The following is a 27,804-nucleotide window of genomic DNA, read 5'->3' as shown; positions in this document are numbered from 1 at the left end:
GGCTGATCACTGAAGAATTGATGCTTTTGAATTATGGTGCTGGAGGAGACTCTTGAGAGTCCCATGGACTGCAAGAAGATCAAACCTCTCTATTCTGAAGGAAATCAGCCCTGAGTGCTCACTGGAAGGACAGATTGTGAAGCCGAGGCTCCAATACTTTGGCCACCTCATGAGAAGAGAAGACTCCTTGGAAAAGACCCTGATGTTGGGAAAGATGGAGGGCACAAGGAGAAGGGGACGACAGAGGGCGAGATGACTGGACAGTGTTCTTGAAGCTACCAGCATGAGTTTGATAAAACTGCGGGAGGCACTGGAGGACAGAAGTGCCTGGTGTGCTCTGGTCCATGGGGTCACGAAGAGTCGGACACGACTAAACGACAACGCAAACTGCTCAGGATTCCCCACTGCTCAATGCCACACCTCACCAGAAGTAGCAAACCACAAGCCAAGAAACCCACAAGGTTTGTTCCCTATTGTTTCGAGAAACTAAGGCCAACCTGAAAACTATTACCAAGTTACCCCAGTTAACATTATTGACTTCAGTTGATGCAGCCTGAAGTATAAAGTGCAAATAATGGATCAGCCACTTTTCACTGGTTGCGTGTGCAGAGATGGCCTTGGCCTGGGAAACAATGGAAGGAATTTCTTTAAACAGGAGGTACAGACAGGTGTGGCAAATTGCCCACCTGGGAAGGTTAACCCATGTTATGAAGGTGTCTAGAGGACCAAAGGAAATATGACAAATATGGCTTGGCACAATTGTATTGTGCACACAAATCAAAGAGAACACGGGTATCAAAGAGAACACGGGTATATAAAGCTTTTGCTGTCCCGATACAAGACTTGTCACTATTCTGACATTTTGGTTGCTCCTAATAAAGGCTGCCCAAATTGTGGATTTTGGAGCAATTAAGCAACGAGTCTCAAAATCATTTCAACAGATTACATAAGGCAAATATTAAATGGACTATACTCTGTGGTTTGTTTGTTTTTTAAAAAAATGAGCTTGCAGACTTTTTAGAGGAATGTACCCTTGTTCAAAATGGATAGATTTGTCAGTGTAAAATAAAAGTTTAGTAGAGGAACCGTGCTAATCTGCAGTACCAAGAGGACAAATGGAACAAAGATGGAGATTAACCTGTTTGCTGTGAATACCGTGTATTTTTGTAACATTTGATTCAGCTGTGCAAGTCTTTCCCCCTTCTACGCAAAGGCCTGTAAAAGCTGCCTTAAACATCTGATGAAGTGGGCAATAGCCTATGAAAGCTAAGCCATGCCACAATAAGCCAGTTATTCTCCAAGATGCTACAGCACTTTTTGTACAAGCTTTTAAGAATCACGCTTGAGCACATTTGCGGAAGCCATGAACAAGACAGCGTCACAGAAGTCTGGACCTGAGTTCTCTTTCAAGCTTCTGAAATGCTCTTGCCAGTCTTAAATGGGTGCCAGTCTAAGACAGAACAAACAATTGCGTCCCCTGCATGCATAAAATTCTAACAAAACAAACCATTCACAGAAGTTCTACTAAATATACCTACACCACAAAAAGTGGATTTTATGTAATTTTTTTAAAAATAAAAATCTTCGGAATTGCACTGAGCCTACAAAGCAATTCATTGTTCTCAATGCCGCCGCAACTCAACACGTTTAAGAAGTTCTAAAAGCATGCTGCAGGTACACCAGTTCTGCACTGTAGAATATACGTATATGCATGCATGCACATATATTTAAACCCCAAGTACGCATATCTGGTGAGTCTGGGCCAGAGCCAGATGTACACAGACATATCCCTCCACATATCAAGTGTGTGCTGGAAGAAACACCAGTGTAAAATCTGTACACACGTGCATCAGCTGTGTGACGTATGGAGCTGCCTTCAACTCTTGCTGGTTTAAGACAGGAATCCTGATGTCTTTCATTAAATTTCTGGCCAAGTTTACTCTTACTTCCTGCTACGCTCAATAGGATGATCTGAATGCAGACAAGAGTAAGGAACCCAGAAACATATTGCTTTTATTTGCAATACATTAAACCATGACCTAGATTACACATCTCCCTTCATGCAATATTTTCTTTAAAGTAACAGGGTCCAGCGAGACAGACTGCTTTCTTTCCCCTGAGCTCATTCTTATAGGATTGTGGAATCATAAGGAGAGAAATATGTGACCCACTTAAAATTTTCAGCATCTGCAATTATAAAAATACACTTGGCTGGGCACCATGATATCACATATACACCTAGGTTCTCCTTTCCTTTTCATCTTCACAACAACCCTGTGAGGTGGGCCAGACAGGGAAAGTGATTGGCCCAAAGTCACCCAGTGAGCTTCATAACTGAGTGGGGACATGAATTGCTGTCCCCCAAGTCCTAGTTCAAAACTCTAATCATTATACCACACTGAAGAAACTCTGGGTCTAACTCCGAGTTGGGTAACTTTTTCAGCCTATGAGGGAGGCAAATTCCCTCATAGGCAAATTTATGGAAGCAACATAGTTTGGGGTGGGGTACTGTTCGGCATTTTTGTGTTTTTATACTGTAAACTGCCCTGTGATCCTTGGATGAAGGGCAGTATATAAATTTAATTAATAAATAACAGCTGTGAGTGTACAAGAGGGAAAAGTCTTGCTCGTGGTTTGCATGAGACAAACCATGAGCCTGGGTTTGCACCATAGCTGTCAAGTGTCCCTTATTTGAAGGGACAGTCCCTTATTCCAGCGCTATGTCCCGCTGCTGTCCCTTAAATGATGTCCCTTAAATTTTAAAGGAAGCAGCTCCTCTCCCTCCCTCCCTGCCGGCCAGGGAGGCTCCAACTGTGTTGCTTGGCTGTGTTGCTCACCCAATAAGAAGTCTAAGAATGATAGGGATGGTGGAGCTTGCATGCCTTGTGTGTGGCTAGTTAATGCAAGCTGAGAGGTTTTTTGAATGCTGGATGCCATTTTGTTGCACGTGCTGCTGCAAACTTTGCAGTGCAAAGCCAGGCCGGGGAGCCATCTTAAGTTGAGGCTGCATAGGCCTTGTGGTGCATGTGATTCAGATTCTCTTCAGTTGAACCTCTGGTTACAAAGTTGGTTGGACAGTGTTCTCGAAGCTACCAGCATGTGTTTGACCAGACTGCAGGAGGACAGGAAGACTGGAGTGTCTGGAACAGGTGAGGCTGCAGGTCCCTTATTTTGGCTGCTGGTCCCTTATTTTCAAGGCTGCTGGTCCCTTATTTTCAAATCTGTAAGTTGACAGCTATGGTTTGCACGTAGTGCTGAAACAAAGCACGCCTTAGCTTTATGTGGCATGGTAACAGCAGGGCTGATGAAAGAAAGAAACAGCCATGATTTTCATTCCAGGGTTCTGCACATTTGACTGTTCTCTCCGACTCAGCATTAACATGTCAACAAGGGCTTTTAGCAGTCTGACCCTTAGTAAGCATGGCTCATGGTTCCTTCCCATCAAACTAAGCTAGTGCAAGGAAGAACTCTTTCTTTCTGCCAGTACTCACAATCCCAAAGCAGCCCAGCATCACACTTTGAGAAAGCAGCTGCTACAGATAAGTGTGGATTGCTCCTGACTCATTAAATGATAAAGGGATCCTAAAGGATTTAGATGCATCAACCTCAGATGAAAAGTTGAAATCTGACACTTGTCTAGTCAACTGCATCCCTAATTACTAAGTGAAATAAGAAAATGGGAATCCCCAACCCACTCAAAACACAGGATACAAAGGCCATCTCACGAAAACAGCAGCAGATAACCTAGTTTTGGGATTCTGTAGCAGATAATAAGCTAAGGCAAAAATGAAATTGAATTCTCAACAATCGGGGGAGGGGAGTGGCAGAAGACTGCAATAGTAGCCAAGAACATGAATTTTAAAAGTCATATATATGTGATATTTCATCCTTTGCACACTAACAATACTCAGGTTGTAAGGAAGTTATATGGCGTCTATGAAAGCTACACTTGTAGACTGCAAGTTGCATTTTATAATATAATCATGCTCATAAAACTATGGTAATAACAAGTCATACAAATGGGCAAGGTTACCGGTAAGTAAGGAAACAGAGTGTAGCTATAAAACTGCACTACTGCATTCTGCAAAAGTAGGTGTTTAAGGCTTCCCCCGCCCAGCATAAAATCTGCACCATATGTCCAATTTTTTCAATTCTACAATTGGTATAAGATGCATACCAATTTAATGCAATTTGCACAAATTGATATGGAGCATGAATCTCCACTAAATGTGTTCCCATTAATTGGTGTTCTAGAGAACTGAAGTTGTGGGTCTATGGTGAAGAGATCATAGTGTGAACTCAGCAAGTTCTTTCTACATACACAAACATGTAAAAAAAACATTCAGAAATCCTAGTTATTGCAAATAGCATTTTTTATTTCACTCTATTCCACTGAATCCTCAGTGCTCACCACTCTGTGGTTTGACCTCTTCCTAATATATTCAAGGAGGTTGCTTTGTTTACAGGGCACTGGGTCTTACTCCTATAGCATTATAGGATTGCACACTTTGGCAGCAATCTTAACCTCACTTACCCGGAAGTAATTGCCACTGATTTCTTTGGGAGATGTATCCATTACAAGCAGCACACAAGGGTGACAACCATCCCCAAGCCCTCCATCAGCTCCACCAGGCACGACCAATTGTCAGGGATGATAGAAGCCATAGCCCAACATCTGGATATTCATAGGTTCCCCATTCCTGCTCTTATTTGTCTCAAACACCTGGCACTGACAGGTCCCTTAACATGGAAGGTTGTTGATAGATAGCAGACACCAGTTTATCTTTCTTCTATGACTTTGTCGAATATTTTAGATGGTAATCGCTACATCTGGACTCCAGATTGCCTTTTAAGCAGGTGGCAGTCAAACAAAAAACCACAGGCAGATGTTTGCTTCTCATCAACATCAGACCTAGCGCCCCTGATAACCAGCTCTCAAACCTCATTTTTTTTACTGGCCTCTCTGCTCCAAAATTCCTTCCCTATACATAGTGAATTTCAGCTTCAAACCTATTCCAACACTTTCCCTGGCAGGTACTCGTTGCTCACCTTCGAGACCCAGGCTGAGAATAAACTAAGTTTAAGAGCAGCTGCTATCTTTTCATTTTATACATTAAAAAAGCAAACCTATAAAGATAAGAACCTGTATAAAACTAGGCAGATCACATTTCTGAGCTCTCATAAATGCTATTTGTTTGTTCAAGATGGTCATATTCTCCCTCTCTGTAAGTGAAATGCAAGCAAAGGGTAAACAAATGTCATAAAATAATTAAATTGTACAGCAGCCTTGTCTTAGTTTTCCAAAGCTATGGTCCTGTGCACATTTATCTGGGGAGTAAACCCCACTGAACGGTAAATGGGACTTACTTCTGAGTAAAGGTGCATAGGTTTGCACCGTCTCCAAGCCTGCATTAGCAAATGGCCTTTAGGTTTCTTTCTGAAAAACACCTGAGAGGTGTGTTCTTTTACCTTCTCCAGGAGTTCATGTCAAGCGCTTGGGCACATGGCTGAAAGAACCCTGATCCTTACTGCTACAATCCCCATCTCATCAGATGAAATCCTGCTCAAAAACTCCCTAGCCAAAAATTCTTAACAGGAGGTGAAGGGCCTTTAGGCCGGTTCAGATATCACTTGTACAATTGATGCTAGGGGTTACCTGCTCCTGAAAGGTAGCAGTCTGGCACCTGCACATGGCTCACCACCGCATCCAATTAATTTCTGTGTCTTATCATGTATTATGTCAAGATGCTTCCATTCAACTGCTTTAAACGGTTCATTTCATTGGATGAGGCGCCAAGTTCCAGAACCGTAGAAGAGGAAAATGTCCACCTAGATACTCTGTACACGCCACTCATGCCTTAACGTTTGTTTTGCCTCCTTAAGAAAGATAACCCTCCTCTAGCCCGCTGACCATTTCAAATGACAGTCCTAAACATACCGGTACTTACGAGGCAGGATGCCCACTGGAAAACCATGTGACCTTTCTATAGGATTCAGCTACAGTAGTACCTTGGGTTAAGTACTTAATTGGTTCTGAAAGTCCATTCTTAACCTGAAACTGTTCTTAACCTGAAGCACCACTTTAGCTAATGGGGCCTCCTGCTGCCGCCGTGCCGCAAGAGCACGATTTCTGTTCTCATCCTGAAGCAAAGTTCTTAACCCGAGGTACTATTTCTGGGTTAGAGGAGTCCGTAACCTGAAGCGTATGTAACCTGAAGCGTATTTAACCCGAGGTACCACTGTACTCATTGCTCTTTTCAGTCGAGTTGACAAAATTCCTCACAGTGGCTGTGCTAAACATGGCATATTTAGAGAAAATGACAATACGGCACTAACAGTTTTATTTCCAACCCCCTTCCTAACAATTCCCTGAATCAATTTTATTTATTTATTTATTTATTTTTACTACTGCAGCAAACTGGGGAGGCAAATGCAGTGCACCTTCCACCAAGACATCAAGATCTCTTTCCTGAAATCGTCGTCCCTCACCTCCAAGGAATCCACCCGCTGTTCTCTTGTCCAGTCAACCAAGTTGGAGGGGGGAGGAATCCTTCTGCACATACAGGAAAATACATCTTCCACCTCACAACTTTAGACCGTATATACGGATTAAAGACACCTTATCAAAAGTACCTTCCTTGTGGGGGATTTTGTGAAAACACTGACTAGGGTCTCACTACACCTAGGGGGCTGTGGCTCAGGGATGTTTCGCAAGGTTCAATCCGTGGCGTCTCCAGAGGGGCCTGGGAGCCTGGGAATGCTCAATGGACCACCGCTCTGACAGCGCCCATACCCTGGTTGAAAACAAACAGACCCGCCCCCCTGTTAACAAACGCGGCTTGAAAAGCCAGGTACTTACTCCGGAGGAGGGGGGAGAGGGCCCGGGGCTGCTCGTCGAAACAGCCAGCCCCTCTCGAGGTGGGGCAGAGTCCTTCGCTCCCTCCCGGGGAAGAGGGCCAAGGGCCGGGGCTCCCGTGGTGGAAGATGCGTCCTTCCTTGCAAAAGCCGGTGCTCACCCGTTTGCCGCCCAGCTGGGGCCACTGCTGCAAGCAAGCAAGCGGCCGGCCGGGCGCGCCGGCTCCACCGCCACCCTCTTCTCCTCCCCAAAGGGAAAGGCGGCTCCCCCCCCCCCCCGCTCCGGGGCCTGAGTCGCTCAGCGACCCGCCGCCGCGTTCCTCTCATGCATTGCCCGCCTACAGCTCCGCTCCTCCCACAGACCCGCCACCAGGCCCTGCTGGTGCAGCAGCCGCGCGAGCCGGGAAAAGCGTCTCCCCTCAGCAGGCGACGCAGACGCGCAGCCCGGGCTGCAGCTGCATCGCCTTCTTTGCTTGCTGCCCCCCCCCCCCGCTCCCCGCTTTGATACATAGATATAGATATATTATTGCCTCCGCAGCTGCAAACAGCAGTAGGACCGTGTATTCTCCTCAGCTTCCGCTGCCCGGTCCTGCTGCTCCTGCAGCAGCCTCCGCAGCCTCTTCCTCCATGTTTGCGCGCCGCCTCGGAGGTGGCGCCGTCGCGGCGCGCAAGCTGCGCTGCCTTCCCAAGCAGGCGGGCAACAGAGGAGGCGGGGGGGAAGGGGGAAAGGAGGTGGGGAGAGGCGTGAGGGCCCGGGGTGAAGGAAGAGCACCTCCCGGGAACGACGCTGACTCAGCCCCCCCCCCGAGGGGGCGGCCGAGGGAGGATGCGAAGGAAGCCTCGCCCGCCACGGCGAACAGGCCAATTGCATGTGAGTCTTGCGCGTATGGTGAGCCGCGCAAGAAACAATCTTCTGTACGCGGTGAATGGTAGAAGGGAATCTCATATGAAACTTCAGAAGGATTAAAATCTATTCAGGTTTCAGCAGTCAGAACGGCAGTAACAACAAAAGTGGTCAAGGCTTCAGGGACAGCGTGGTTGAAAAGGAATGTTTTTAGCAGAAGTGGAAAATATTAGCTGGATAATTATTAGCTGGATAATTAAGTAAGGAATGCTTATGCATAGGCACAGGGCAGTCCAGTGCATGGCTACTCAAAAGTAGGTCCCATTGAGTTCAGTGAGACTTCCAGGTAAATGGATGTAGGACCTACTGCAGACCAAATACAGATACAGGGGAATTTTTGCGTTTCTCCTGCAAAGTGCCACACCTAACAGCAAACTCTAGTATGCAAAAGTACATCCCCCAAGAAGTATTTTAAGGTGCCGAAATACTTTTGGTTAGGTTGCACGACTAGGTGAGACACTGGCCTAATCCAGCAACCAGGTTCTTAAGGAGATCTCTTGTGATAGCAGAGCATCAGTGCCTAGGAGCAGTCTACCTCTGAATACAAGATGATCGGAAACAACAGCTAGAAAGTGCTTTTGCACTCATGTCCTGCTTGTGGGCTTCGCCTCCATTATGGGCTGAGTGAGTGCCATCTATTTGGCCCCAGTCCCTTGCCCTAGAGGACTTCAGTGGGCCCTGTAGCCTACTAGGCAGAGATGGAAGGGAGAGGGCACTTTGGGAGCCCCTTGGGGCTATGAAGTGCAATGTAAATATTCCAAAGAAATTAATAAATAAAGCTGAGGTTCATATGGATAGCTCAGAGACCCTCCTAGAATAGGCCAACAGCAAGTGGAAGCTGCTGTCTGCCTGTTGTCTCTCCTACCAATTTTCCATGACAGGTTCTGTGGGAGAACAGAGCATCTTAGAATCAGGGGGCTGGTCAAGTTAAAGAGGTAGGCCACTGCCACCCACAATCAAAAAGCGATCCCTTCCTTCTCCTTAGCTTTTCCAAATGGGCCATGTCCTCCTGCCAGGTGGTCCAGCCCCAAATCTAAGCTCTGCTTCAGAGACTCTCCTCTAACTTCTCTGCCTTTGCAGACTCCTTGTCTTCTCCCTGCAAAGCTGTCCTCAGATCAGGGGCATCTTACCCATAGAGGCTAGTGGCGCGGGGCGCCAGGCCACCAAGTTCTGGAGGGCGCCAGGGAAGAGGCGGATGCTGGACGCGGCATCTCCCGGCATCAGCTCGCCGCCCTCACCTGCCTCCGCCATGCCACACAGAAGCAGTGCCACGCCTGGAGCCTCCGTCTGCCATGGCCACCACGGCACGAAGCGGCCAGCTGAGCCGGGAGGCGCCGCGTCCAGCCTCTGCCTCATCCCCGCTGGAGGAGCTGCCCTCCAGCTACTGCCCGCCTCCTCCAGCCCCACCAGCAGTGCCATCCTACCTTAAAAACTCTGGGAGACGGGGGGTGGCACCGGAGGGAGCTTTGTACCATGGCACTGGATATGCTTAAGACAGCCCTGCCTCAGATAAAACAGTCAATCATCAGGAGCAGAGTAGGGTTCCTCACATTTGGTTCGGGCCTCACGGAGGAGGCCCCCAAACAGCAAATTCAGATGCTCCTCTAAGTCCTGTTTTCATCCAAGTGGGTCCATGGAGAGCTGTGGATATGGCTAAAGATAAAGGACCCCTGACCATTAGGTCCAGTCGTGACCGACTCTGGGGTTGCGGCGCTCATCTCACTTTATTGGTCGAGGGAGCCGGCGTACAGCTTCCGGGTCATGTGGCCAGCATGACTAAGCCACTTCTGGCAAACCAGAGCAGTGCATGGAAATGCCGTTTACCTTCCTGCTGAAGCGATACCTATTTATCTACTTGCACTGCATTGCTTTCGAACTGCTAGGTTGGCAGGAGCAGGGACTGAGCAACGGAAGCTCACCCCATCGCAGGGATTCAAACCACCAACCTTCTGATCAGCAAGTCCTAGGCTCCATGGTTTAACCCACAGTGCCACCCGTGTCCCTTTGTGGATATGGCTAGGTGTGTGTTAATCTGGGCCCTGCTAGGCCTACGCATCCATTGCACTCAGCAATTGTTTTATGTTTTATGTATGCGTTAGAGCAGCCATGATGGATTAAAATGGATGTCACTATGCCCTTTGTGCACATTATTCTTCTTGTTATTGTTGCTTTAGGTAATGAAGACATTTTGCCAGTGCTTCACTCCAGCCAGGCAAAAGCACATGAGGAGGGTACATAGCAGTGCCAGTGAGGGGTTTGGGCTGGGGAGAGCCTGAGGGCCTGATAGCAAGACCTGGAGGGCCACATTCACACCAGTGCTCTATTGAATGGCAGATATACCAAGCAATCAAAATTGGATGCAATTCTGCTTGATTTGGGGCTATTGTTTGGTGTTTTTCTGAGGTGCACGTTTGCATGATTGTGATCCAGAAGGGCAGACATACCGTACTAGAAGCTAAGCCCTTGAACTGTCAGTCATGGCCTGTGGCAGTCTGGTGTGTGGTCTGAAAGGCTGACAGCCTCCACCTATTCTCATTTTGCTTCATTCTAAGTTGGGCTAAACGTAATTGTTTAACAGACAGAAAATTTCAGGTTTTTTTTTACTAAAGCGGACATCTGAGATATGCCATCATCTGTGCAATTGCATTAGGTTCTCTGCATGCATGCACATATTATTTTAGCTCTCCATATGCAGTCAAGTGGAAGTTCTCGGCCTCTTCAAATCTTCCTAGCTGGAAGGTTTGGCCACTGGCCTAGATGGAAGACGGAAGACAAAGAACAATTTGTGACAGTTTTTCTCACTATCACCACCACTCTTTGGTAGTATCGCTTTGTGGTTGTTAGTGGTTCCCGAAGGATCTAGCCATACACTTTAGTGTTTACTTGTTAATGTAATTAATTAAGCAAATTTCTTGAATCCTAAATCAGGACATATATGCCTTTTGCCTTTTGTTACTGTGTGGACTTTCTGTACAGGGTCGTTTCTTGTAACTAGGCAATACTCAGGTTCACCCATAGGTGGACCCTACGCAGAACTTGCATCATGTGTGTGTTGCATACAGTATTTTCTGAACTTGTTTATGTGTATGTTTATGTGTATTTTCTGTTTGGTTAATGTCAGAAATCCCAGCTCTGACATTCTGTTGATTCCAAACTAGTACAACAAACTGATAAGTATCCAGTGAAAGATCTGGCCAAGGTAAATTAATTGCACTAGAAACATTGATTTAAACCTATTTGCTTTCCTTAGCCCAGATCAGACTTGCTTAACTTAGAGGAATGGAATATAATCTTCTGTTGACAGAAGGCACCAAGATCCAACAGACACTCCCTGCTGGATGGAAGGGAGGTGATTTTTGCTGATTGCCCCTTGCCACTGGGCTGCTTTGGAGGGTACCCCAGTTCTCCCTGGCAGATCTGTAAGGGGCACAGAGTGCTGAAGCCAGACAGGAGGGGGGAAATCAGTAAAAATCACCTTCCTTCCTTCTCTTTTGTGCAAGGAGAATTCTGCTGAGTACAAGTGTAGATCTAGCAACCTATTGCAAAAGAAATCTAACGCAATCACTGAAGTACTAGCCCAGGGCACATCAAAAGCTCAGTTACAAGTTAAAACAAGCAAGCAAAAACCCAGACAACCTACATTTCCTTTTTCTGCACTTTCCATTTTGAAGTGCAATATTGAAAATAAGCATTCCAAGTCTGCATCTCAAATAGCTTGTAGATATTTTAATTGTTTTATCATTTGAATGCTTGCTGCACAGGCTCCTTTGGAAGGAAGGGCAGGATATAAATTAAATAATAATAACAAATAAAGCCAAACTCTCATGGAAAACCTATGTTCTGAATCATGTTCCACTGGATTAAATCTCCAGCAATAAATTGGATATGTTCAAGGACATCGTGGCCAATTTCTTGCCATCTTCATCTGTCAGCCTATCTATTTCCCACTGTTCCAAGTAATAACTAGCCTCTGTTTCTGCTCAGTGCCTTGCTGCTAGCCTGGAATTGAAAACTTCATTACCAAGGCAGGCTATTTTCAGGCAATTCTTCTGGTTGCTGCTTTTATACAACCCAATGCACATTTTCTCAGCACATTTTTGCCTAGGCAGTAAGGTTTAATTAGAATATATGAATTGACATAATAGGAATGATAGGAAATTTAGTCACTTATTTAAAAGCATTTGTAAACCACTTAATATTTTAAATGTATTTAAGTAGTGTAATACACACACACACGTATCATTAAAACAAAAATACAACCTAAAGCCAAGTTTTTAAGAGTAATATAAGCATATAAAAACAAATAAATTCATCATATCAAACAAGGTCAAATATTTTGAGTCAGTGAAAGCCTGGGGGAAAAGATAATTTTTTACAAGATGTCTGAAGCAACATGATGGTTGCTGCTTCATGTAAAGGTAAAGGGTAAAGGGACCCCTGATCGTTAGGTCCATTTGCAGACGACTCTGGGCTTGCGGTGCTCATCTCGCTTTACTGGCTGAGGGAGCTTCCAGGTCATGTGGCCAGCATGACTAAGCTGCTTCTGGCAAACCAGAGCAGCACACGGAAACACCGTTTACCTTCCCGCCGGAGCAGTAACTATTTATCTACTTGCACTTTTGCAAGCTTTCGAACTGCTAGGTTGGCAGGAGCAGGGACTGAGCAACGGGAGCTCACCCCGTCGCAGGGATTCAAACCACCGACCTGATCGGCAAGCCCTAAGCTCTGTGGTTTAGACCACAGTGCCACCTGTGTCCCTTATGTATGACAAAGCTGATAGTAACTCCAGCATATCCTTTATTGGAAGCATTTTATACAGTACAAACCTAGGCTTGCTCACTCAAAATAGGGAGCCACAACCAGTCTCAGGTAATTCCACCTTTATAATGCATAGGTTTATTTGCTCTGCTACAAGCAGCTGGTAGGGACCACTGCATCATATATCTGTTGAACATCCATATCCCAGTGAGCAATGAAATCTCTTGCTAGGTTGCAGGAGCCTCTGTTCATGTCAGTGGAAAAGAGGGGCAAAGCAATGGGGCGGGGAGGGGTCAGCAAAGGGCACTATGTCACAGTGTACATTATGGCTTACACCATGCCCTGACCACTTGAGATGGACCAGGGTTCTAGTGTCATGGGCTGACCTCACTTCACTTCCACTTTACATTTCTTAAGTGTACACAGATAAAATTGAACAACCTGACCCTATGTACAGTTTCTACTATGCTCCTAGGCCTTACAGGTGAGATAGGACGGCACCCTTACTTATAAATCTAAAAATATATATCATGTGACCCATAGAATTTCTTTCATTACATTTTTGTCCACTCTTCTTCCAAGGTGCTTGGCTCCCTGCAATTTTATCTTTACAACTGGTCTATGAAAAAGGTTAACCTGATGAGCAGAGACTTGAGCCTAAGTCTTCTCAATAGAACTCCAGTTCTTTAACCACCACACCACTTGGGCCAACAAGCTGAGACTTGAGTCAGACAATCAGAGACTCTGATCATCAATGGACCATCTAGGATTGGGAGCACAGCCTGTTCTGGATGAGGTTGTACTCCCTCTGAAGGAGCAGGTCTGAGGCTTGGAAGTATGCCTGGTGCCAGCATTGCTCCCTGATGTTCCAGTGGCTGCTGGAGTCAGTAGTGTTTTTGCATCATTGGCTGCAGAAGCACATGCCTACTATGCATAGCTGTTAACCTTCCCTTTTTTTGCGGGAAATTCTCTTATTCCAGCACCTTTTCCTGCTGCTTCTCGCTGCTATCCTGGATTATTAGATATCCCATAGACTGTCCCTGGGACAGGTGAGGCTGCTGATCCCTTATTTTCGAGGCTGCTGATCCCTTATTTTCAAATCTGAAAGTTCACAGCTATGCTACTATGCACCTTGACTTCTAGATAAGCTTCATTTGCTGCCTCACCTTTCTCTAGCTCCAAAGCCATTGCGAATCACATGACTGGAAAACTCTGTGATGCATATGCTAACCTTTTTACTGAATTGTCTTGAGAATAATGGGCCTTTGCTTCTGCCTCCATTTCAAAATGGTTCCTGTGTTTAATCAGAGACTGTAATCAGAGTTGAGATAGCAGGGAGGAAAGTTTATATGAAGTATCTACCAAGGGTGATAATGGTTGCCCCTTTTTCAATTCCATCTAATCTCTTCGCTTTTGCAAGTTGCATGTGGCTGAGGGCAACAGAATTACCAACCTGATTTCCAGCATCATGTTCTCCACAGGGAAAGTACAGGAAGTGCAAGACCTCCCCAAGGCATTATTTCATTTGTACAGCAAATGCAGCTCATTAAAACTGATGTGGTGCTGGCGAGGCCATTGACGATACTGAACTCTCAGCACACACCTTTGAAATGGAATAAGTGAGGAAAAGAACCTATTCTGATTAAAGGAAACAGTTTAAATGCCTTATCTGGTTAAATTGCGGTTTTATAAATTCCAAGAACCATAAGCTAATTTTTAATGGATGTTCAGCAAGATCAAAAACAAAAGCGTCAGTTTCAAGGCAGTATTTTGCATCCACGAAATGCCTCCAGGAATGATTCCTCTTGAGTGTATGCAGATTAAATTATGTCTGAAATGAGGCACCCTATCAGGGGTTTCAAAATGATAACGATTTTCCTCTAGAATCAGGTCCCACAAAGTATGAAAGCAGAAGTAAAGTGGGCTGCTACATCCAGTTGTTAATAAAATCCAGACAGGCAGAAAGCAAAAGGCAAGACACCCACAGAGGACCTTCATTATGTAGTTTGCATCACATACTGAAGACACATCTCATTACCCTGACCTTAGACACTTAAGATATAGATATTTTAGGACCCACCCTGTTATTTTGATGCCTGGGATGTAATCAGATCAGCTTACATAGCACCTTCAGGTACCAAAGGCTGCTGTAGAGAAGAACTGTGTTCTACAAGTTCCATTCAAGTGGTCTATATGGAAAGGTTAATCTGTATTTGAATGATGAAACTTATTCCCCCTCACCCAAATAATGGAGATTAAGGTCAGCAGCACTGGATTTTCCAAGCAAGCTAACAAGACCCTGGCATAAGGCCTATGATTTACATAATATGGTGCTGGTGTGGTCTATTTCTTCTCCACTACAAATTTTTCAGTTTAAGGACCCTTTTCAGCATCTTTCCCTTAGGGCTTTTGGTTTTTGTAATACAACACTTTTTTTTTAAATGATAATGCTGGTGCTGAAGAAAATAAAAAGTTCAGGTGGTCTGCCAATAAATTTTCATGTGGTGGTCTACCAAAAGATAAAATAAGTTTGAGAATGACTACTGTAGAATGATTCTATATTCCATGACCCTAGGGTACGTAATCACATTACAATTGATGTCACTGATCCAACATTACCAAGTGGACTTCATGACTGAATGGAGATTTGGACCCTGATCTCCCAGATTGTAATCCATCACTCTAAGCACTACACCATGGTGACTTTCTTACACAGCACTTTGACTCATCTTGTGTTTAGAAAAAAAGGGGGGGATAGGACTTTAACAGATCATAAACTGCTATAATTATATATTCAGTTTTTCCCTCATAATCCTCATCGGTATCTTACAAGATGCCAGCACACCTTGTATGTGATTCACTCTGATCTTCTGGTAGATCCTGACCTGCTAGTTGGTAATCCCAGGATTTAAACCAAAAAAGCATTATGTAAAATTGCCTTTCCATTCATTGATAGCTTGGTTGATCTACAACCAATATGGAATTCTTGCATTTCGATAACTCAGTTGTACTAAGTTGACATATGACTAAGTTGACATTGACTAAGCTTAGGCAATGTCCAGCACATAAAAAAATGTTATGGTATCAATACAGGCATCACTTACTGAGGGCTCGATCACTCAGGGTCCCAATTTACATAAGAAGGAATGGTATATTGGCACAACCTTGACTGAAGAAAGATTTAGGTATATTTTTCTATATTATTTATTTAAAAGATGTCTAGTCCACCTTTCAGCAGGACTCTGAGTGGTTTATAACAAGAAGATGAAATACAAAGTAAAATATAATGACAAGTTAAGAAAGAAAACTAGATGAAAATAATACATGAAAATGCTTGGGAGAAAAGTATTTGCCTGGCACTGAAATTAAAACAGTGTTGGTGCCAGGGAGACCTCTCTAGGGAGGGAATTTCACATACAGAACATTCTCTCACTGATCACCACCCACCATAACCTCTGTTCCTGGGCAGGTTGGTGTAGGATCAAGCATTCCTTCCAGGAAGTGGATCCTAAGCTGTACAGCCAGGTTTGAAAATTTTTGACCTGCCAAATATTGATGATCTACAACTCCCATCTGCCCTAGCAAGCATCGCCAATGGCCATTGATTACAGAAAATATAGGTCAACAACAGCTGGAGAATCAATGGTTCCCCACTCCTGTGGCATAAAATGGATGAACAGATTTTTCAGGTAAGTTTCTTACTGTATCTGAGATTATACTGTAAATTCTACAGTATTGGTGTAGAAAACATAGAAGAAGTATTGCTTAAAGTATCAGGTACAGTGTAGAGGGTGTGGAAGAAGGGAGGTTGAATTGTACAAAAATCACACACCTTCCCATTCATCTCTGAACTGCCTCTTTTGAATAATTTAAAACTATTTGCTTCCTGCCATTTTATATATTTTTAAAAATAAAATAAGTTTTAAAAAGTGACTTCAACAATCAAAAATTATGTACCAGCTTTGAATGATCACTGATGGCATTTTTGTTATCCGGCACACATTTTACTGTTAATATTCTTTATTGAATTTCAATTGAGTACTGATATTACACAGAGGCTGGTTTTTATGTCCAGCGCATTTTATCTAAAGTAGAGATGTGGCTGAAAGGGCTGCATATTGATTTATAGCACTGGCGTGTTACATATTGCAAGGCTTTCGAATATAAAGGACTTTTTAAAATTCTGCATAGCAGAATTTATGGGACTTTGCAACAGAAAGGTTGCAAATATATACAACTGTTACCTTGCTTTCTTTAGGGACATTTTCCTTCCGCCTTTAGTCGTCCATCCCCAAGATCTTTCAGAAACGTTCATTCTGTATATTCTTCTTCTCGGAAACTTGGCTAATGCGTAGTTGAGATCGTTGTGCGCCAAGCGCCGAGCAGGGAGCAATTACTTCCTGAATGAAAGCGCAGCGTGGCGCTTAATGAGACAACGAGGAGCCTGCGAGGTGCTGATTGGCTCTTCTTCCGAGGGGAAGTTTGTTACAAATAAAGATGCTTCTCGAGTTCGGGAGAGTCAGACAAAGGCCGGGCAGCTTGGACTGAAGATGCAGAAACTGTGTCAGAGAAAGCCCAGCCTGTCTCGGCCGCTGAAAATGAAACGGCACGCGCCTCCCTTCCCCTTGATCTTCGTTATCTACTGCGTTTGCACCGCACGATTCACCTCAGGTAGGAGCCGCGTGCCCCACATTGTGCATTATTTTAGATACTTAAGACTTTTTATACAGCGACCTTCATTATGTCTATGGATGGACGATCTGGAAAGTTTACAGCAGGACCGGGAAAAATGGAAGAAATGCTTCGCAGGTTTTCTGTCCGTTTAACGAGAGGTTTCTTGGTTGTAAGCCAAGCTTACTTGTAAGAGGAAACTTGCCCAGGAATCTTGTGCATGAGGGAGTCAGAATCTCCTGTACTGTACTGTACTGTTTACTGTAGCAAGTAAACAAAAAAAAAGGGGGTGCTTCCTTTAACTTTTCCTAATCTGGCTCAGTCTTTAAGAAATGAGCAATAGCTTCCCCACGCGCACAACTCCAAGACTGTTTCTGCGTGAAGTGGAAGAATCCTCTCCTGTGGAGGGAAGAGCATTTGGGAAGTTTTCCTGATCTAGTAGTAATATAAGAGTAAAAAGGCTGCGAGCTTTTGCCACAGTGGGTTAGGGTTTCCACCGGGGTCTTTATCTCTCCTGAAAGAGGAGGAAAGTTGTAAATGGAAGAGCGGCCAATCACTTAAATAGGAGAAGCAGAAGTAGAGCCTCTAAAATTTCTCTCTAGATAAAGCTCCACGTGGTCCAGGGCGTTTGTTTTTAATAGTACAGTTGAAAGAATCCGGAGACGGTTCAGAAGCTCCAGCACCTGCGCTGCTCTCCAAGGTACTGAAACGAGGATGACCGTCTCGTCTCTTTAGAAAATGTGTTGTATTTAGCACAAAGCCTGAGAGAACGTAGGTATCGGGACACAGGTTTAAAACAAAACTTAAGCGTGTGTGAATTGTGAGAAGGGTGGTAATAAATAGATGTTAAGTTGGTGTGTGTGTGTGTGTGTCTTTTTTCTCTGTGAGGAAACTATGTCGAGTTTCATCGTCATCTATTTATGCCATTCTGATCTACCGACTATTAAAAAAAAAATCAAAAGAGGCTAATTATCACTGTACTGTATAATAGGTTTTTAAAAATGTGCACACTCAAAGAGTCAACCGAAGACAGTAGTACAATTCTCTTAAATGCCTTCTGTTGGACTTGCCCTGTCTTTCTTTAGATCTTTATGCAATTAATGCCCGTTAATTAAACCCATGCTGTAGTGTATCTAATGCTTTCTTACTGTTTCACTTTAACAGGATTTCCACAGCCCTTTGATGACTATCTAGGCGAATCAGACATTCCTAAAAGCAAGGTATGCAAACTTTTAAATAAATTTCCATGCCTGTGCTTGGAACACCTAGCCCAAAAGTGTGTGAGATCCCATGGGAACAGTGAATTCTACCGCTATTATAGAGGGAAGACAACCTGGTATATGCCTGATGCATGTAACAAGAACAATTGGTTGCTGCATCCCCATGTTCACTGCAGGAACAAAATCTGTTGATCTAGTGTATATATAAGCTAAAGAAAATCTTCAAAAATGTTGCCAATATAATAAACTTTCCAATTTCTCTACCCCACTCCCTCCACTTCTGATTTAGAAACTAGCATGGTGTTTCTGTCAGTAGATGGAACTGTCTGAACAACCCCATGTAAAAATAAGTTGTAATAAATTCTCAGTGGCATAGATTAGGGGTTTTTGAAGTTTCTATCCCCGGGGCAGACATGAAAGGGTTCGAGGCCTGCCAGTCACAAAATGGAGGTGTTGTGAGCAGTGGATGGAAGCAGAGTTTGACATAAACACGACTGACATAGTTCACCATTACTCAAACTAAATAAACCAAATAAAGACTCTGGAGTGTGATCCTGTCAGCACATCATGTCTCTGCTCAAACATCTGCACTGGCCACTGATATGTTACTAGGCCAAATTCAAGGTGTTGTTATTAGTCTATAAAAGCTTAATTAGCTTGGAACCAGTTTACTTGAAAAAAAACCACCTTATCCTTTATGGGCCCACTAGACCACCTTGATCAGTTAGAAGTTACACTTTTAATGTTTTGTTTGACTCTTGCGGCAACATTCTAAATTAAATAAAAATAAATTTTATGGCCACAATCAGACATGGTGATTTTATATCAAAACAACTGCAAAATATGTAATGCTTGACTAACTATGTTTGAAAATAATGTATATTAGAATGATTTTTTAAAATGATGTTTGTATTTTTTATTATTTGCTTCAAACACATCAATATTTAGTTTAAGCTCTTTTTGTCTTTTAGATCTGCCGTTCTGTTATGGATCTTTGTAATTCCATGTTTAATGGCATGCAGATAGATGAGGTATGATCCGATTTTTTCTTTTCTCTGAAAACTCTGTCACAGTATTTATGTAGTTAAGTAATCATCAATCCTCATGTAATCTGATATGCTTCTCCTCACTAGGAAAATAATCAGGAAATATATAAAAGGGTAAGTATTTACCTTTCTTTATAATATGCACAATACCTGATTTTCTTTAAATAATGAAACATACTAAAATAGCTCTTTCTATGCAGTTTTTATTTCACTACTCCAGAGCTCAAGATCCAACATATCCACTTAAAACCGGGGTTAGTATTTTAACATAAGCATATTTTATATTTTATACATCACAACATACAAAACAGTGTAGAACAGTATATAAAATCTTTCATGTCCCTTGAGTGTATTTATTAGCAATGCAAGCCTATGCATGTCTGCTTGGAATTAAGACCCATTGAAACCAATGGCGCTTATGACAAAGGAATTGTGCATAGGATTGCAACTCAAGTCCACAAAGGGCAGGCTGAACCTTAAGCCAGGCAAATAACGTCAAACAAGATTTATCTCATATCTGGACCATACATTTAAAGCACTCTCATACTTCTTCAACAGTCCAGGCTTCCCCCAAAGAATCATGGGAACTGTAGCTGTGTGAGGGGTGTCCTCAGGACTCTTACAGTTCCCAGTAATCTTTGAGGGAAGTCATGATGGTCAAAGTGGTATAAGTGCTTTAAATGTACAGTGAGGAAGTTATCAGGATCTGAAAAAATATTGCAACTAGATTCATAAGAGCCCGGTAGGGTTTTAGACAGCCACACTCCCTTCAGTGTAACATGGGAACCATCTATCAAGGGGGGGGGGATGAAAATTCATTAGCCTAATACAACCCTCTCTTTCGAACAGTTAGTGAATGACTTTACCCACAAAAAGCCTTCGCAACGACTTTATGAATTATTCTTATTATTATTTAGTATATCTCTGTGTGTATACATATATAATTAGTAATGGTTTTCACTTCATTAAAACAATGGCAAGAAGTGTCCTGAACCACAGTATGGCCCAATGCATGTTTGCCCTGAACAAACCCCACTTAGTTCTATGGAGCTTTATGCCTAGCAAGTGCGTTTAGGATTACAGCATGAGGGATCTGCTCCTAATTACCCAGCACCTCTGCACTGCTCTACAATCCTGGCAAATCCCCCAAGAGATGGTTTTCTGGCTGCATCTGAAACTTCTTGATAAACTTATTTTGGGACTTCATATTTTGAATGAGCCAGTTCCTTATAAAGTCATCTATGTTGAGATGATGTTACTGGTAGATTAGGAATGTCACTTTGTCAGTGAACCATATAGCTGTCATCTAGGCTTTACACATTTATCCTTCTAATTTTTGTCTTTGCATAAAATTGGTGTTCATGATATCTCTTTGTTACAGTCTTTCCCTGTGCATCCTTTAATGAGCCTTGCTCCAAAGCTCTCGGAGAGGAGAATGAAAAGATTCCTTGATCCTGTATGCACTTGCTTCATCGTAGTATTTTGTGGCACAAAAACTTCATTTTGACTTTTTCCTTTTCTTTTAAAAAGCCTGGTGGTGAAATTGTGTGCATTTGTCTACTCTCACTTCCTCCTTATATCCCTTTCTTTTTCTTAAAACATTCTATCATTCCCCACCCCATGAATTTCCTTATTGTACCCCATTTTTAAATGTTTATTCAATAAGTCACAACCATCATTGTTGATGTGACTATTCCTGTTAGTTAATTCTTCTAGTGTTTGTGAACTGCTAGGCACATACACTATCCCTACCCAAAGGATGGTCAAAATCTCCAGTATAACTCCTGTATTGGTGCTGAATGCTGAAGCAACTTTGCAAAGGGCTTTTGCATGCAGGAACATTCTGCACTGTAATATCCTTAACTGGTAGAATAATTCATTCCCATTGCAGTCAATTGCAACTGACATCTGTAGGAGACTGGGTGTAGCAGATACAAAAAAACCCAACAACTCTGTAGCCATGTAAACTACCAGCTGCATCATTTGATTAGTTTAACATTCAGTGAAAATGTAGAGAATGGTACTAGGAACAAATTTACAGAATAAATAATAGCACTTTCAAAAATCAATACTAAGATCTAACTTTCCATTTGAGCTTTGGTGTTGTGCTCAAGAGCATGATCACGCCATTTCCATTTAAGAGACAGAAGCATGCGCTATACATGTTGCTTGGCCAAAGAAAAACCTCAGATGAATTCAAGGTGTTTAGCATTCTCTTTCTGTTTCCAACATTGCCTGTGGTTTTGTGTTTCGAATGCTTTAGCCTAATGTCATGTACTGGAGCAGTCTGTTAGCTTCTGCTGAAAGGCATCAACCTATCAGCATTAGGAGATGATGAAATTAACATGCACTATCACCTTGCAGGAATCTCAGCTTGCAGCCGAAGAATTCGGGAAGAAGGTAGGCTTAAAATGCTGGCATTATCGTGCATATGTGTTACAAACAGCTCCCAATGCTCCGTTAGTTTGTTTTGCCACCCTGTGAGCTGTCTGGGTCAGCATATCAAAGAGACAGAAGGCAAGGAATGGCATGGGTGATGCCAGCAACACAGTAAATGTTTAAATGCTCTGCCCTTTGCTTCTCCTACTTTGTGAGTGAGCACGGGGTAGACTCTTTATACATTCAAAACAGACATAGCTATGATGGTTCATAAGAAAAATAGGAAGGCAAAGATTTGCTCAATTTGGGGCAATTTTGCCCTCCCTTAGCAGCCCTCGGAATGCCATCCTAAATTGTTCAGGGGGCATCTCTAACCTTCTTAATATGCTTAATGGGGGTCACAGTGTCATCTCTATCTTCCTCTCCTCCTTGTTCCTATTTCTCTGTTGGTGTTTGCTATACTAAGGCTCCAGTCCTAACTTATCCACCACCACCCAGCTGGTGGGGCTTTTTTGGAATGGCAGGGCCACCAATGCATCTGAAGCCCTGCTGCTCAGAAAGTCTGTGGCGGAAGAAGGCGTGCCAACTTGATTAAATTATTTGGGGGGGGGCAAGTAAACCCTGCCCCACAACATCGACCACATGTCGCGGTGCAGGGCACAAATTAAATGGCAACGCCCATCAGCTTTGGGGAACCTGGCCCCCTCAACTCTTTTATTGGGGGGGAGGGACCTTGGCTTCCTAGGAGTTGGCTCCTATGTGCAGAAAGCAGAGGAGATGATGATGTGCCCAGATCCATGCTCCAGGCTAGTGCACCAACCGGACCGGACCCTGTCACACAACAGCAGTGAGACCAGAGCTCAGGATCCAATGGATCGTGGACCAGCTCAATCCTGCCTCTTCCTTGCCCCAGAACACCACATTGTGGTGTTTTCCTGGCTACCACCCATCCAGACATTCAGCAGGTGGAAGCGGGAGGTTAGAGCCAAGGGAATGATTCTTGTTAGATTTTAGAGCCAAGGGAATGACCCTTGGTAATGGGTGGCAGGAGCCAGCTTAGTCAGGAGAGCTGGGTGGAGGGATACCGTAAGGCTACTCATTCCAACTGCCCTCCCCAGTCTAGTTTAAATGGGGGGAGTTGGATTGCTTTGACCAACTACCTTCCTATGCATATTTACCCGGGAGTGATCCCCATTTGAGTAAACATTCATAAGATTGCACTTGAACCCCCTATATTGCTGGGAGGAAAGTTCTGGCTCTGTTGGCTGCAGAATCTCTTGTGCATTTCACTGCCTCCATTGGGCCCCACTACACTGCAATATTTCAGAACTCCTGACCTATGTCAAAGTGCACAATAGGCTTAGAAACATTTTGCCAAGTCTGCTTTATTTCTTTCCTTTTACAGGACAGCATGGATACCTTGGGCCGACCATTTTTTCTCTTCAGGGTATCTAATTTTATTTGTTCATTATCAGAAAAATAAAATTGAACCATACATAGTTTCCCCTCTTGGTATAAAAAAATGAAAATGAAAACAGCATTTATAAAGCCTGAAGCCCGAAACACACACCATTATATCAGAGCTTTCCAAACCGTGTGTCGCAGCACGTTAGTGTGTCGGCTGCAGTGTGTAGGTGTGTTGTGTGAATGCTGTCCGCCTTCCTCCCGGGGATGGAAAGGGGTTAGTTTAACCTTCGGTTTGCTAGTAAAACTGAATTCTGTGTCGTGAAATGATGCGCGTCTGAAAAGTGTGTCACCAACATGAAAAGTTTGGAACGCTCTGCATTATGTGATACTAGCATGTGTTAAAATCTACAGTTCACCCTACACTGTGGTCTCACTGAAGATTGCATCAGGCTTCCTTACCGCAATACAATATATTTAGTGGTGCTATCAAGGCAGCAATTAGGGCAGGAGTCCAGTGCCCCGCTCAACAGAATGAGCTACAGCTATCCCTCACTCCACAAATGCAACAGGACTGGGGAATAATATGTATTGACTATATACAGAGTCATTCCCCATTGTAAGATCATTAGGTCCAAAATCTAAAATTACTTAAGTGTATCACTACATCTGTTTCTTATCCTAAATATCTAGAGAATTTAAATAATTAAAAAGCCAGAGGAGCTACAAAAACAAATACATTATTGTAATTGTTTTTTAGAATGTTTCAATTGTTTTAGAATGTTGTTGCTTCTGTGCAAGGACTTTCACTTCTACAGCAGGGCTTCTCTCCCTCTCCTCCCCTTGCATCCCCTCAAATTGGCTTATAAGGGTCTGAAGAACCCACAAAACAGCACACAGCAGGAGGAAATTGTTCCGCTTGGAAAGCTGGAACGCTTGCGCAAATGGGACCTTCATAATAATACAAATGCTTAATTCCACCCCAAATATTTGGCAAAGAATTGCCTCCCACCCACCCTTGCCATGGCTTCAGTGCAACCTATATGCTGCTTATATGGAGGAGTGCAAGCAAGTAGAGGGCACCTGCCCACAGACCAGCATATAGGAATGGGAGGCATGGAATGATAACCACATGCCTGCATGCTGACAAAACATTCTGACAGCCAAGTGGAATGCAGCGCAGTTGTTCTAGTCAGCAAAGTGATGCTCTTTTGCAAACTCACACCTTTGAATGACCTTGAGTTGGAGAAGCACCTGGTGTGCCAACAAAGTCAACTCTGCCCCTCTTTTCTGCTGTTCACTTTGTGGCAAAGCTGGAGATTATGCTTCTCAATGTTATTTCATGAGTAACACTGCAGTGTGTTTAATTTATTTTTCTTTGCGTGTTAAATTTTTAGCCAAGGAATGGAAGGACAGTGGATAATGGAGGTGAATAGGACAGTCAAAAGGTCGTGTATTTATTTATTTATTTACAACATTCATATTTGTTTGTGGCGGTAATGATGATATCTCAATGGGGTGCATGTATCCTCTTCTATAAAATGAGCATGGAATGACATGGATGTAGCTGGTGGGGGGGGGGAGAATATTTTTATAAGCATGTTGATGTCAGTGAACCAGTTCACATGTATAGTACTACTTCACATGTTGTTGTTTAGTCATTTAGTCGTGTCCGACTCTTTATGACCCCATGGACCAGAGCACGCCAGGCATTTCTGTCTTCCACTGCCTCCCGCAGTTTGGTCAAACTCATGTTGGTAGCTTCGAGAATACTGTCCAACCATCTTGTCCTCTGTCGTCCCCTTCTCCTTGTGCCCTCCATCTTTCCCAACATCAGGGTCTTTTCCAGGGAGTCTTCTCTCCTCATGAGGTGGTCAAATTATTGGAGCCTCATCTTCATGATCTGTCCTTCCAGTGAGCACTCAGGGCTGATTTCCTTCAGAATGGGGAGGTTTGATCTTCTTGCAATCCATGGGACTCTCAAGAGTCTCCTCCAGCACCATAATTCAAAAGCATCAATTCTTCGGCGATCAGCCTTCTTTATGGTCCAGCTCTCACTTCTATACATCACTACTGGAAAAAACATAGCTTTTATTATACGGACCTCTAGGTGATGTCTCTACTTTTTAAGATGCTGTCTAGGTTTGTCATTGCTTTTCTCCCAAGAAGCAGGCATCTTTTAATTTCGTGGCTGCTGTCACCATCTGCAGTGATCATGGAGCCCAAGAAAGTAAAATCTATCACTGCCTCCATTTCTTCCCCTTCTATTTGCCAGGAGGTGATGGGACCAGTTGCCATGATCTTCGTTTTTTTGATGTTGAGCTTCAGACCATATTTTGCGCTCTCCTCTTTCACCCTCATTAAAAGGTTCTTTAATTCCTCCTCACTTTCTGCCATCAAGGTTGTGTCATCTGCATATCTGAGGTTGTTGATATTTCTTCCGGCAATCTTAGTTCCGGCTAGGGATTCATCCAGCTCAACCTTTCGCATGATGAATTCTGCATATAAGTTAAATAAGCAGGGAGACAATATACTACTTCACATACTCAGGCAAAATTGCTCCCCAATACATGGTCTGTGTTATTGGCATTAGCAGTGCCACTAGGGGCAGGTGATGCTGGGTTTCATCCCCTTCTTCAGTCATGTGATCACCATCATCAAAAGTTGACTGGAGCTGCACATGGGTCTCGTGCTACGTGATCTGGAACACCATGTGCAGCTACAGCACACAGATTTATGCTCACAGCACCCCTGCAGAGCACATCTGTCAGGAGAGGGAGTCAGGAACAGGTTGGAAATAGATCAGCGAAGTTTATTCTTTATTCAAAGGAACATGGTTGGCTCAGGAGACCAGGCCTAGTGAGCACAGCAACTTGTCCCAGTAGATCTTGCCTCTATGAGGCAGTTGTGGGGACTGAAGGTCCTCACCGTCCCACAGTTCCCTAAGTCTTCTCCTCCTCTGGGTCATTCCCAAGCCATCTGAGACTATATCGCCAGAGCTGTCTTTACTCTCTTCACGCTTCTTTTGGTTCTGGGAGACCAGGAGGAAGGGGAACTTGTCACAGCAGGAAGAGAAGACACCTTGGTTTCTTCACTAACCTTACTCATCTCTTCCTCTTGGCCCTCTCTCATCTCCAGTCTATGCTTCTGTACTGTTCTCTACCACAGACTCCCCCTGCTCACTAAGCCCTGTTACTGTCTCAGCTTCCAACACTTTCCCCCAGTGTGCTCATCTTACCACCACCAGTCGCCTAGCTCTGATCCTTCTTCCCTTGGGGGTTCTCTAGTTGGTGCCTCCCACTATTCCTCTGCATCCAGCCAGTCCATGACACCATTTCACAATCCATTACCTTTTGCATGAATCAAGGCACCTTTGTAGAAACAGAATAGAACTTCTTGTGTCCAAATGGCTGGGAAGAGTTGGGATTAAAGGACTGTTTTTGCCATGAAGGTGTTTGGACAAATAGCTTTATGTTTTTTAAATGGTTCCAATATCTGAGATTGCTAATAAGATCCCTGCTGTGTTTTAAAATAATTTGGTGTTACTGCCAACAAGCAGTTTCCATGTAGGAAGAAGAAAGGAGCTCTAGCTTTTAGAACCAGACTCATTACGCCATATACTGCTATGTATGCCAACTTCCTCATAAGGAGTGCACTGACTGGAACTTCTACGCATCTGTGCTCTGCCTAACAATGTGATGCATCTCCTGTTTGTTGTGTTTCTTGGCCATCGTCAGAAAATTACAATCTTTTCTCTACCAAAAAGCTTCTTGCTAACTACATGTTTTAGCCTTTTTGAATCCAAGTGAATATTTTTTATTTTAACTACCAGCCAGTTCAGCTGAAGTACTGAAAATCATAGCTGCTACATACAGATATTATTTTGTAGTACTGGTAGGCTTAAAGCTTTCAGAATTGACACAACTGCCCTAAAGATGAAGGGTCCAATCCAGTAGAATCATAGAATTGTAGAGTTGGAAGGGACCACAAGTGTCATCTAGTCCCAAGACCCTGCAATCTTTTGCCCAATGTGGGGCTAAAACCCACAACCCCGAGATTAAGAGTTCTGCTCTACCAACTGAGCTATCACAGTACCAAGCCTTTCTGGATCAGACCAAAGGCTTGACTAGTCCAGCATTCTCTATTCACAGTGGCCAACCAGATGTCCATGGCATGCCTGCAAGGAGGCTGGACTGCAGCAGTGTTCTTGCAACTTGTATTGTCCATAGAGGCATACTGCAGTAGTTATGTGCAGCCTTCTTGCAAGAGCATCTTTGCATGGAGGACATCATCCTCATTAGGGGACGGAGAGGAAAGGCTTCAACAGTTGATTGGTGGATGCCTTAAGTACTTAGATTCCTTCAAAGACTAACTATTTTTCTTTCAGACTTTTCTTTCAGACTTCAAGGAAAGAGAAAACCCAAGGGTCACTTGACTTCCTCGCTCTATCACTTTAAACTCTGAAAATAAACGTTTGGACTACTAGTCCGCTGTTCAGAGACATGCTCTTGAAGCCTGTGAAGTTACATGTAATAAATTTGCAGCCATAAATTATACCTGTATGGTT

General features: G+C 43.6%; 2 protein-coding genes across 7 annotated transcripts in view; one reads left to right on the top strand and one right to left on the bottom strand.

Moving 5' to 3' along the window:
* Positions 1-7,656, bottom strand: part of CHST10 (carbohydrate sulfotransferase 10) — a 23,003-nt gene extending 15,347 nt beyond the window's left edge. Inside the window, exon 1 of one of the 5 annotated variants that reach the window (XM_083735654.1) lies at positions 7,386-7,656. The gene's annotated coding sequence lies outside the window, so the exon portion shown is untranslated. Of the gene's footprint in view, positions 1-388; positions 5,908-6,489; positions 6,755-6,859; positions 7,333-7,385 lie in introns of those variants that run through there. The other 4 variants (XM_083735655.1, XM_083735651.1, XM_083735652.1 and 1 more) reach the window with 4 other exon arrangements.
* Positions 7,597-27,804, top strand: NMS (neuromedin S). Of its 2 annotated transcripts, XM_083735692.1 has the most exons (12): positions 7,597-7,726; positions 15,987-16,206; positions 16,776-17,188; positions 18,353-18,408; positions 19,380-19,439; positions 19,542-19,568; positions 19,655-19,708; positions 20,836-20,910; positions 21,819-21,854; positions 23,239-23,280; positions 24,635-24,665; positions 27,625-27,804. In XM_083735692.1, the coding sequence occupies exons 3-12, from the start codon at positions 16,945-16,947 to the stop codon at positions 27,699-27,701; spliced, it is 702 nt and encodes a 233-aa protein (XP_083591818.1). In that variant the 5' UTR covers positions 7,597-7,726; positions 15,987-16,206; positions 16,776-16,944; the 3' UTR covers positions 27,702-27,804. The 2 variants fall into 2 exon arrangements, with proteins under 2 accessions (XP_083591818.1, XP_083591819.1); XM_083735693.1 differs by lacking the exon at positions 15,987-16,206 and having other exon boundaries at positions 7,665-7,726.

Source organism: Podarcis gaigeae (genome assembly GCF_964106915.1).
Source record: "Podarcis gaigeae genome assembly, chromosome: 4".
Classification (NCBI taxonomy): Eukaryota; Metazoa; Chordata; class Lepidosauria; order Squamata; family Lacertidae; genus Podarcis; species Podarcis gaigeae.
This window is presented reverse-complemented; position numbering and strand designations above follow the sequence as displayed.